The 12,561-nt window shown below is 49.8% G+C and overlaps 1 protein-coding gene across 4 annotated transcripts in view; it reads right to left on the bottom strand.

The window, feature by feature from the left end:
- Nucleotides 1–1,379: 1,379 nt before the first annotated feature.
- The window catches only part of cpne2 (copine II), a 42,398-nt gene continuing 31,216 nt past the window's right edge, over nucleotides 1,380–12,561 (bottom strand). For all 4 annotated transcript variants that reach the window (XM_015368566.2, XM_015368565.2, XM_006641500.3 and 1 more), the window contains exons 13-16: nucleotides 9,830–9,881; nucleotides 9,614–9,747; nucleotides 3,720–3,956; nucleotides 1,380–1,907 (exon numbers count right to left, since the gene is read on the bottom strand). In XM_015368566.2, the coding sequence (XP_015224052.1) occupies nucleotides 1,800–1,907; nucleotides 3,720–3,956; nucleotides 9,614–9,747; nucleotides 9,830–9,881 (531 nt within the window). In that variant the 3' untranslated portion in view covers nucleotides 1,380–1,799. The remainder of the gene's footprint in view (nucleotides 1,908–3,719; nucleotides 3,957–9,613; nucleotides 9,748–9,829; nucleotides 9,882–12,561) is intronic.

Raw genomic sequence — 12,561 nt, 5'->3', positions numbered from 1 at the left:
AAACGTCCTTTTGCAAAACCGAGTGCATGGTTCGGGTAATTAAGGCCACGACTACCAGTAACTGCAGAGTAAATGCAGAATGATTATACAAATTTGTGTTAGCAGATACAGTACTGCACCTAAATTACCCCAAGCACTGCAGTGTGCTGTGCATTTGTGATAAACCAATGTACTGAAGTTGCATCAGAGAAACTTTAGGACTGACTGCTCTCTGCCAAGCTGTTGCCACTGGCTGATCTCCTCCTGGGATACTGATCCATTGCGATGAAGCTTTCAGTATGCATGTGCTGCTAATTGAAATTATACAGCAGAGGCTTCAGTGAAGGACTGCTGAATGGGTGCCGCTGAGCACTGCTGTCCAGTGGAGTGCTCCGCCCCTGGTGGAGTTCTGCAGAGAGAGAGAGGGCGAGCCTGTGTCAAGAGCTCAAGAGCACGACAGGGATGCTCTGCCAGTCCGGGTGAGCCCAGGGGTGCTCAGAACCTCTGTGATGGGGGTGTCCTTCAGAGAGTGGTTGCTCGTGGTTAAGAGGTAAGAAGATTTTTTCTGTGATTTGTTGTGCAGGAATTCTGATCATGCACATGTGATCTGACTCTGACAGTGTAGCTCTTTCGAGACATGCCAATCAACCCCCCCTCCCTTATCCCTTGCACACCCAGTTCCTGTGCCCTCCGTGACTCCCCCCCCACACACACAGGTCACGGACTTCAAGAGCTGGGCCAGGGACCCACAGCCATGTGTACCCCCCCCCACCACAGAGCTCACGCCCCCGGTCCAGTGTCCATTACGCTCTGACCCTACACCTATCTTAGACCACCAGGACTCCCCAAGTGCTGGAACCACCCTTCGGATGAGACGTAAATTCGAGGTCCTGAGTCTCTGTGGTCATTAAAAATCCCAGGGCCTTTCTTGAAAACAGTTGGGGTGCAACCCTAGTGTCCTGGACAAATTTCCCCATGGCCTTTACTAGTCATGGCCTCCTAATAATCTTTCCCTCTGAACTGGTTTCATTACTCTGTTCTCCTCCCCTCTGAGAGCTGGTGTGTGGGGAGCGTTCTGGCGCACTATGGCTGCCGGCGCATCATCCAGGTGGGGCTGCACACTGGTGGTGGTGGAGGGGATCCCCATTACCTGAAAAGCACTATATAAGTGTAAGAATTATTGAGACTTGATTCTCCCAGTGAATAGCAGGGAAGCATTTTTGAATTCACACATCTGCAGAGCCTGACTGTCCACAGCCCAGCTCACATGTTGCACAGACAATGCATGACCCCCCCCCAGCTCCTCAGGTGCCCCCAGAGTCTGCAGTGCAACTCTGCTCATTGCTGTGCTCCAGCGCCCCCTGCAGACCAAGAAAGGACTTACAGATCCAGTGCCGCAGTCGTGTCAAAGATTTATAGACTGATAAACCAGAGTATAACAAAAATAACAACAGTATAAAATATCCAACATAACTTGACAAAGCACAGATTACATCACTAAACTACACAGGACACATAAAATGCATTTAAACAATCTTTAAAAAAATCTTACAGAACTTGAGTACAAAGGTACATTCAATACTTATTCATTTTTCCTTTCAAGCCTCTGAACGTCTGGGCCTGTGTAGTGTTCGTCATTGGACTTAAGTTTTTTTCTCCAGTTTTTCAATGTTTTCTTCTAAAATGTGTGTGTTTGGATTAGGGCAGTTTAAAAATAAGACGTGGTAGCCAAGTAAAAACTACATTCATGCAGTTTTTTGTTGGTGTTGTGTAAACAGGGTTAAGATTTTGGCAACAGGCGTGTTCCTGGAGGCGCGGGGTCACTCAGCCTGGGTGCCGCAGGGCGCCAGGTTTCTCTGCTTGAAGTACTGGGCCACCTGCTGGGGCAGCTCCGCCAGCACCGACTTGGCCAAGGTCTCCTTCGGGGCCTGGAAAGAGGGCAAAAGACAATAAAACAACCTTTTTATTTGTAACTAAAACACTCAGCTCCACTCCTCATTTCAGTGCTGGGTTGGCACTGAAAATCTGCATTGTCTCAAGTGGCATGAATATTCCTATTCCCAGCATGCCTTTTAATGGCCGCTTCCACGATTCGGAGCACCAGGGCCTCAGTGTGACCTGCTCCTGAAAGAGCACAGCGCAAGGAGATCCTCAGCCTCACTAAGAACAGTGCAGAGGTGCCAGCAGCCGTGTCACCCTGCAACTCCCAGCTGGCAGACCACTGGAGTTCAGGAGGTGTGAGCCTGGCCAGTACCTGGATGGGAGACTCCTAGGAAAACTAAGGTTGCTGGTGGAAGAGGTGTTAGTGGGGCCAGTAGGGGGTGATCACCCTGCGGTCTGTGTGGGTCCTAATGCCCCGGTATAGCGACAGGGACACTATACTGTCCTTTGGATGAGACGTAAAACCGAGGTCCTGACTCTCTGTGGTCATTAAAAATCCCAGGGCGTTTCTCAAGAAGAGTAGGGGTGTTACCCTGACCTCCTCGCCAAATTTCCCATTGGCCCTTACCAATCATGGCCTCCTAATAATCCCCATCTCTGAACTGATTTAATCACTTCTCCTCCACACTGAGAGCTGGTGTGGGGAGCGTTCTGGCACACACTGGCTGCCAGCGCATCATCCAGATGGGGCTGCACACTGGTGGTGGTGGAGGGGATCTCCATTACCTGTAAAGCACTTTGAGTGGAGTGTCCAGAAAAGCACATACGAGTAAGGATATTATTATTATTTTAGGGTTTAAATCACTGCTATAGCAGTCCCAGCTCTGGCCTTCCCACTGCCTCCAGGATCTCAGCAGTTCTGCGCTTCAGCTGTGCTGAGCTGGGACTAAGGACAGAGGCCTGTCTCCACTGCTCCTGGCTTCAGGGATCACCTCAGGCTCCGAGGATCTCTGGCCTTGATGGGGCCAGCACATGCTTGATTGCCTCTGAATCCCCCAATTACTGTACCAGCATTGCCCTGACCTTGCAATTAGCGGTCTAATTAAAGTGGTTGTTCAAACCACCCTGAAGTGCCTGATGCACTCCTGTCGACCAGACTCCATTATAACTGCACTGCTGAGCGCCCGCTGGCTGGCTCTGTCCTGTACACACAGGCGCCAGCCCAAGCGCACTCTCCCTGACAGCCCCAGGCCAGCACAGCGGGCTGCTCAGATATTGTTTTACAGAAGGATGGCGGTGACGCGTTGGACAGACAGGGGCGATTCTTACACCAGATAAGTCTAAACAGAGAATGGCTGTGCTGTCTGAATGGAACAGTGTTGACATATGAAACAGGGAGGCACGGTTAAAATACAGTGGCTCAAATACTCAGCTATACTTCGGAACCAAGAATTCTAAGTCATAGGAGCCCAACTAGAGTGGGCAGCTTTAGAGCAGCAGTAGGGAGCTACAAAGGAATAGGCAAAGGTTTATTCCATGTAGAAAAGAGAAGAAAAGAAACAACGTTACAGCTGTAGAGCCTTCTTCTGGGGTGAGAGAGGGGAAACCCATTTTTCTTCTCTTTTCAGAATAGAATAGACCTTTACTTGTTCCTTCTTAGAGCAATATACTGATTTCCTAGAACAATGTCCTACAGATAGGTGCAAGGGTCAATCAGTTCCTGGCAAATAAACAAATAGCTTCTTTGAAGCATCTTTTACATGATAATGGATTATTAGAAGCAATAACATATTTCCCAGGAGTTACACACTGATTTTTTAGAGAAAGCCTGGGACACAGACAGGGCGCGGGACACGTACATTTCTGAAATCTCGGAACGGGACAAACTGGACGATGTCTCTGGCCGCCTCCTCCCCTGTGTAGGAGCGCAGGATGCGGTTGTCTCCGTCCAGGAACTCCATGGCGGCGAAGTCTGCGTTGCCCACGCCGACGATGATGACGGACATGGGCAGCTTGGCGGCCTGGACGATGGCGTGCCGCGTCTCATCCATGTCGCTGATCACTCCGTCCGTGATGATCAGGAGGATGAAGTACTGCTGCAGAGGGGGAGACGGGATCCGCCGGTCAGCGCCGGTACCGCAGAGCAGAGCTCGGCCTGGACTCGGCCACACACTCGCTCCTTGCGGGTCACACCTCCCCACGCTCACTGTGCCCCGTGCTGTGTCACCAGAGCCCCACTGCCACCTCACTGCCCTCACAGAGCCCTGCCGGAGTGACGCCAACCCCTCGGAGAGTGAGCAGCTTCCCACAACACGATCTCCCCCTCCAACTCAAACCCAATCCGGATGCGGTTCTATACCCAGACGCGGACCCGGGCAATCTTCCGGAAGCATGAACAGAACAGCACACTGCACAGCTCGCGAGCAAAGCGCACAGCAGGGGGCCGACGCCCCAGGCCCTGCTACAGCTCACAGCGAAGAGCAGCCACACGCTGAGGGGTTCGGGAGAGGGCCTCTTGTGCTGCTCGTTAACACTGAGGCTGACACCGAGAACATAATCACACAGCTGCACTTTCATTCAGGCCACTAACCTACTCCCCTCATCGAGCCTCTTAACGTTGGGGAGGCAGAGCACATCAGTTCAGGGGCTGACGTAACCCCCAGATTCAGCCTCAGCACTTCGGTCAGAGTGTCTGTAACGCATTTCTTCTTGTAGCTGAAATGGCCCGTTTGTGCTTCTAACATTTTTAACAGGAAACAGGCAAGAGATAAGGGGAAATTATAAAGACAGATCTTGCCTTCAGCTACTTTTTATTTGCTAGGCTCTGTTTGGCCTCAGTGCACAATGTCTTAATTCCAAGAGCATTCTGTTGTTTCCTATGCTTAAGCTTCGTTAACTCCAGAACAGCACAGACACCCAAGTGCCTGGGCAGATCAGTATCGGGGTGTTCTCCTGCACGTGAAAGAAAGCAGACAGGGGCTGTCAGAAGGCATTTCAGAGAACCGTGTTGGACTGTTTGCAGAGCTCTTGTGAAGATGTATTGCTTGTTACTAAATATGTCCCGCAGATACATACGTCACAGCTGTTTGGATACTGTCAGGACACAGAGTGGAGCCCTTCTTTTACAAACCCTGCCAAACTGCAGCAAAAAAGGAATGATGCCTGTTTCTCATCATAACGTGCTAAAGAACTTTAATAAAAGAAGGAATTTGCAGATTCTGAAGGGTGTAAATTTGCACCAGTATGTGTTGGAAAAAATACACTTCTTTTTATTCCTTAGTGCCTTTTATATCCTGCAGTCACATTCAATAAAATAAAACTCATTACATACATTACGTACTTTGTGGTAGAACTATATAACATTTTTAAACGCCACACTGAAATTTTGATTTAGAAGTGCCTGAATGTGAAATGACCCTGGAACTAACCAACACTACAAATTTCACAAGAAGGTGTCACTTTGTAACGATTAGACCTACTCACAACTATGTGTGACCCTTTCACTAGACTGAAGTTCAAATCCGTGAAATCCCAGAGAAAGCGTCAGCTCAGATGACTGCTGCTAGCACATTTTCACTGACCGAACAATGAATAGGAGGTATTACATAACTTATGCTGCAAATTATATTTTGTATTAGCAGAATTATAATAAAGAAATTAAATGTTGGGTAGAAATGCTATTGTAAGGGTCAGGATCAGATCTTTCAACATCTGACTGCAGTTTTGCAGTACATGAAGCAAAAGAGGCTATTTTCTCTTTCCACATTCTTGTCACATCCCACACTAAATCATCCTCGAGTCTTCCTGGCCTTTAAACTGCGAGCTGTGGTCCAGCCCCCCCAGAATACTCTGCAGCTCGGGCTCCTCTGGAGTAGTATGGGTGGTTCTCTAGCTCAGGATTCACAGCTCCGATACTGCTGTGTCTCTTAGTTGATCACTCGCTGACTGTACTCCTGGCTGGGTTCTGTGATGCTGTCTTTCCCTCCAAAAGAACAGGACTCTTCTTCTGAGAAAATAAGCACCCTTCTTCCACAACGCTTGGTCTCGTGTCATGATGTGACCAGAAGGATGTTCGACTGAAATGGGTCAGAAGCAGGTGGTTCTCCATCCAGTGCAGTCTTAACTTATGCACATAGTTCTGGTAGAGAAGAGTGACCGTACAGAGTTCATCTCAAGGTCTAATATTTTGGGAGAGTAACAGACTACACCTACCCTGCCAGGAGCTTCACCCGGGAGCGGAGCAGGCCCGACTGTGTCTGCGGTGTGTTCATCCTGGGCCAGCCCCAAGGGAACTGGCTGCTGCTGTCCTTTGCGATATCAGTCCAACTCCTCCCTCCCCCTCCTCTCACCTGTGTGCTTTGCCTGAATTGGAGAGCTTTCAGCTGCCGGTTGTTAGCAGTCCTACAGCTCCTTCCTCGAGGTGCCGGCTCAGAGAGGGGCACCTTCACCAGCGTGCCTCTGATACTGCTCCTCTCTCCCACTGCTCTCCTTCAGAAGTCCAGCGCTTTCATGTGCAGGCAGGCTTAATTACGGGGAGCTCGTTAGCTGCAGAAGCCAGGGAACCCCCATGCAGATTTCTTCTTTTTCTTGTTTTAGAAAAAAACAGCCTCGCAGATTTACGTTTGCCCCTCCGAAATGTTTCAAGAACCGCCCTGCGGCTGCGCGGATCATAGTTGTGGAGACACTTGCTAACACTCGCATCTGCTGTCTGCTCTTCAGAGAAGTAATGAGTCAGAAAAGGTGAAAGTACAGTGAAAGTAACAGAGCTTCTGTCAGAAAGGCCTTTTGGTTTTCTTAGCAGAGCACAGAGCACAGCAGTCTGCTGGGCTGCTTCCCCGAAACCAGACATGTCTCATTCTGGGTCTAAGAGAGGCTCCATTGCATCACTTGCTCCTATAAAACATGCAAAGTTAGTCTGCTGAAGATCTGACACCGACAGCACGCCCCCCACACCCTTCCTCTCCTGCACTCCAGCTGGCTCCTGTCAAACCACAGTGGCTCTCTGTGCTTCTCGTGACAATGGCCTGATTCTGTGGAGCGCTACTGTGACTGGCTACATGCCACTGGATGCACAAGAGTAAGTCATGTGTCATCCAGCTCGAACTGCAGGCCATGCAGGCCCTGTGTGAGGACACAGCCTGGCACTGCCGCCCAGCCCTCAGACAACCTACTGGAACAGAGACAGCAGAGCCCAGAGACAAAGGAGTCTAAGAAGATTTAAGGGCAACTCTGCATATGACAGATCTGGAAATGTTTGTTAAAGGCAGGAGAACTCCCGTATTCCTGGGCAGCACAACTAACCAGTTTTGGACATGTCTTAAGATTACTGCACATGAACAGCTTACAGGAACACACTGTGTTTCTTCCCCCAGCACAGTAAAAGAGCATGTTACAGCATGCTAGGTGACAGGATGCAATTAAGAATAAAAAGCTCTCTGCTTTCAGGCCTCTCCAACAGAAACATAGTAGTGAGTAGCTATTATCTCCTCTCACCACTCTGACACCCCTCAGCTGCCTACAGAGCAGAGTAAACACTCACAAAGCATGACTTCAAGACACTTGCACATTAAACTCTTTGTTTTTTTTAAGGATTAAAGGCTAATGCAGAGAATAGAGACTGGTTCATCCATCCACCACCAGAAAGCTACTTATGACCTATTCCTACTTATTAAGGGTCATGGCGACACAGAGCCCGTCTCAGACACTCAGAGCACAATGCGGGACAACACCCTGTTCTGGACACTGCACACTAGTACTGTACATCACAGGCCACAGGCAAGTACGCACACACTCGTGCACGCACACAGAGAAACAGTCAAGACACATCCAGCCAGCGAGTCTCTGGCCGGTAGGAGGAAACCGAAGAAGCTGGCGGCTGGAGAACGCCCACACATCTGTGAGACGAGCACGCACACTCCACACTGAAGGCACCCCAGCCTGGAACCGAACCCAGGACCCAAGAGCTGTGTTTGACACCTGCGCCTCTCAAGGACATTCTCCACACTGCAGGCAGAGCAGTCTGTGTCCAAACAGTCCTGCGCCTCCTGCTCGACGAGGTATCAGGCACTTATCGATCCTTCAGATTCTTCCTTCTAAGAACTAGAAGAATTCAATCACGTGCAACACAACTGTGCTTGCGAATAGTATCCCCTCTATATATACTGTATATCCTTAATTGAAAGGGACTGAAACAGCCTCTGCTGAGGGCTGATAAAAGAGGGGAGTTCAAAGCAGCTCAAGGTACTTTGAACTAGCAAGATCCAGCACAGTGCTGCACTTCTCTCTGCAATTAGCACAGGAGCCGCAGGTCTCTGCTCTGCTGGCCCCACATTGGCTCGTACCATCGACTAAAACACGCCATCTGCTCGCTCCTGACAACAACACAGCACTGGAGACCGAGTCGCCCCTCTGGGAGACCTGAGACTCCACAGCAAGCACGCCCCTGAAGCAGCTGTCCCTGGAGGCCCTGCCACATGTGCATCGCAAATACTGCAAGGCATGACAGCCTAGATAAACACCAGCTAGACCTCAGCGCTCCTGAACTTCAGACTTTTGCTATGTACTGTCAAATAGCAATTTTGGCGCAGTGATTCCAGGCAAAGCATTGTGTAATAAGAGTGTGCACAGTGCTGAAGTTCAGGACCCAGGCACTGCTCCAGCTTACCACCTGCATCAGTGCGCTCTCCATCACCACATACTCTCTGTAATCACCCAGTCGATCAATTAATTCACTGCACGAGGGCAGCAAGTACGAATCCGGAGTGGAATGTGGTCAGAAGGTGCAAATGTGAAAGCCTGAAGACTGGGGTGTGGAATTCCTGTTGTTCCTGTTTTTCCCCCTCAAGTGCTCTGTGGTGCCAGCAGTGGAGCAGTACTGCCGTCACACAGGGTGGGCGGGGAGCAGCGCTGAGGTGATGAAATAGCCCCCTAACAGGCCCGCGCAAACACACACACAGAACCGAACACAACTACTAATCGCCACCCCTGTCCGTCTCTTCTTCGCTCCTGGTTTTTACGACGAACATTTCCAAAGACCCCTTAAGGGCCACATCTGCATCCTCCCTCTTCCGCTTCCTTTTTTCTTTTCTCGCCCCTGCTGTAGTATTTTCGAAATTTGTCCCCGTCTCTGCTTGTGCTTGCCATTTTCCCACCGGCTGACGGTTTTTCCAAGCTAGTTGAGTTCTGCCGCGATCACAGCTGGTGGCCTGTGACGCAGTGAGTGTGGGACACATCCCAGGACTGAATAAAGCATCTGCTCTCCCACCGACTTTAGATTTCATCGCCAGTTAAAATAAAGGTTTTATGTGTCGCTTTATTAAAATATTTAAACAAATAAGTGTTTATGTCTTTATGCGTGAGTGAGGCGGGATTGGGGGGGCTCTGGCTGGTGTGGGGCCCTGGGTGGCCACCCCCTCCTTTGAGACGGCCCTGGCTGTTGGCATCATCCACTGGAACTTGTAATAATGGCTGTTCTCTCCAAACCCCCACTGCTCAGCGATGTGTCACCTCATCACACAAACAGCCTTTCCTGCGAGTCATACGTCCCACGATTACATCTTTAAAGACTCCTTACGTGACCCACTGTCTTCTCATTTTTAAACATGCAGTAATGACATAAAGCGTCCTCCCCGTCTCCAATTAAAGATCTATTTTTACCCGCGATTCAATGCGAGAAAGAGCAGCTGCACCCCTTCAGCAAGCCTGGGCAGTCCAGGCCTGCTGCTCCCGACGCCGGATATCGGTCCACACTTACCGCGGCCACCTCCTGCTGCACGGCCTGCGCCGCGAAGCGGGCGACGTGGTTTATAATCGGGGAGAAGTTGGTGGGGCCGTAGAAGCGGATGTGAGGCAGACAGGCCGAGTACGCCTCCGCAATCCCTTCGACGCCTGGGGGGGGGAGACGAGCACTCGTGGGTAAGGAGAGGACACAGCCGCGCAGAACAGCAGCCGGACGGCCGACGGCACCTACCTGAGCAGAACGGGTTGGTGGGGTTGAAGTTGATGGCAAACTCATGCGACACCTGCGAGAGCGAAGACACACAGTCAGAGCCGAGTCTCCGGTGGGACCGCGGGCTGGCGAATTCCCACGGAGAGCCCTTGTACAGGCGGGGCAGAGCACTGACGGAGCACCAGTCCCCCTGCTGTGATCAGGCCAGTTCCAGCACAGAGGAGTCAGGGCAGCCCAAAGGGAGCACGCAGCAAAGGAAAGGCCAGGAATGCCAATACATACGCGAGAGCAACGTTAACGTGACAGCCAGGGCTGTCCCGAAACCCTCCTGCTGCTCAAGGCCTGAGCTCTGTATTTCTGCTGCTGATGGTTGAACTAGTGTTCCAGTCTACACACAGTCTTTCCAGCTGTCTGCAGCACTGCAGCACCAAGCAGAAGAACTTCAATTCAATTCAATTCAATTCAAGGTGCTTTATTAGCATGACCGATGGGTACAATCAGTGTTGCCAAAGCAAATAAAAATAATAAAATTAACATAGAACAAAACAAAAATAGAAGTAAAATAAAATCTACAGACATGTTACAGACATTTACAACAAAGACATATTATATAATATCGACATATACTGTAGGCGGCTGGAGCATTATTGGGAGACGGACTCACTGTTCCTCAGGCTGTGACAGGAGATCACATACTGGGCTGCCAGATCAACTGAGTTCCCTCCTCCCTCTCCCAGTAGGATTGGGACCTGTTGTGGTTTTGGCAGGTGTGGGAACTCTGGGATTAGATTTCTGAATTTCGGGAAGAATGTTTCTCTAATCCCAGAGTATCTGTCACAGTGCAGTAGGAAGTGCACCTCTGTCTCTATTTCTCCCTGCTGGCAGTGGGAGCACAGCCTGTCCTCTCTGGGCAGCCAGGTCTGCCTGTGTCGCCCAGTTTCTATGGCCAGGTTGTGGTCACTGAGCCTGTACTTCGTCAGGGTCTGTTTCTGTTTGTTATTTTTTATTTTGGTCAAATATTCAGCTAGTGTGTATTGTCTGTTTAAGGTTCTGTAGCATTCCAGTTTATGTTGTGTTTGTGTGTGTGTGTCCCAGTGTGTGAGATATTGCTGTTTGATCTGTGCTGTGATGTGGTTGAGTCTGGGTTGTGGTGCTCTAGCAGTGCTGTCCTGAGGCTGGTTAGTGTTGGTGTGGCTCAGGTCGGTGAGCCTCAGGACCAGCTGGCTCAGGGGGCTCTGTTTTGGGCTCAGCTCTTGGCTCAGCAGGGCTTTGTGGTGGTAGGAATTTTGGTCGCTGTTTTTTAGGTGTAGCCAATACTTTAATATTCTTTTCTGTATGTTTATCAATAGTGGGTACTGGCCTAATTCGGCCCTGCACCCGTTGTTAGGAGTTTTTCTCTGCACACGGAGGATGATTCTACAGATCTCCATGTGCAGAGTTTCTGTGGGGTGTTTGTCCCATTGGGTGTAATCCTGGTCTGTGAGGGGACCCCAAACTTCACTGCCGTATAGGGCAATGGGTTGGATTACACTTTCAAATATTTGGAGCCAGATTCTTGTTGGTGGGTTGATGTTGAAGAGCCTCCTTCTTATTGCGTAGAAAGCCCTGAGTGCCTTCTCCCTCAGTGCCTTCACTGCCAGGTCAAAACTCCCGGAAGAGCTGATGGTGAGACCGAGATATGTGTAGCTGGATGTGTGCTCCAATGTGTTCTTGTTCAGTGTGAATTTGTACCTGTTTCCCTGAGGTCTGGCTTTCTTCTGGAAAACCATAACTCTGGTCTTGTCCAGATTGACTGTCAGTGCCCAGGTCTGACAGTACTGCTCCAGCAGTGCCAGGTTCTGCTGCAGCCCCTGTTCTGTGGGCGACAGCAGGACCAGGTCATCTGCGTAGAGCAGGAACTTGATTTCTGTGTCGTGTAGTGTAAGACCAGGAGCTGCAGACTGCTCCAACATTCCTGCTAATTCATTGATATAGATATTGAACAGTGTTGGGCTCAGGCTGCAGCCCTGTCTCACCCCGCGGCCTTGGGTGAAGAATTTAGTCCTTTTGTTTCCAATTTTCACTGCACATTTGCTCTCTGAATACATTGATTTAATGATGTCGTACACTTTGCCCCCTATGCCACTTTGGAGTAGTTTATAAAACAATCTCTCATGCCAAATCGAGTCAAATGCTTTTTTGAAATCGACAAAGCAGGCAAAAATTTTTCCTTTGTGTTTTTGGTGGACGTGTTTGTCTATCAGTGTGTGTAGGGTGTAAATGTGATCAGATGTGCGGTGATCTGGCAAGAAGCCAATCTGACTTTTACTCAGGACATTGTGTTCGGTAAGGAAGGCCAGTATTCGTGTATTTAGGATACTGCAGAATACCTTCCCCAGGTTACTGTTCACACAGATGCCCCGGTAGTTGTTGGGATCGAGTTTATCTCCACTCTTATAGATGGGCGTGATCAGTCCTTGGTTCCAGGCCTCGGGGAAACATCCGGCTGTCATGATGAGATTGAGGAGTTTGAGCAGGGCTTGTTGCAACTTTGGGCTGCTGTGTCTCAGCATCTCATTTATGACTCCATCATGGCCACAGGCTTTGCGTGGTCTGAGGGCCTGGAGTTTGTCCAGTAGCTCCTGCTCAGTGATTGGGGAGTCTAAGGGGTTTTGGTTGTCTTTGATAGCCAATTCCAAAATTTTGAGTTTTTCATAAATGGTGTTTTGGTCTGATTGATTTGTATTTGGGAGCTTTTCATAGAGATTTTCAAA

This window comes from Lepisosteus oculatus, chromosome 20 (genome assembly GCF_040954835.1).
Source record: "Lepisosteus oculatus isolate fLepOcu1 chromosome 20, fLepOcu1.hap2, whole genome shotgun sequence".
NCBI lineage: Eukaryota > Metazoa > Chordata > Actinopteri > Semionotiformes > Lepisosteidae > Lepisosteus > Lepisosteus oculatus.
This window is presented reverse-complemented; position numbering and strand designations above follow the sequence as displayed.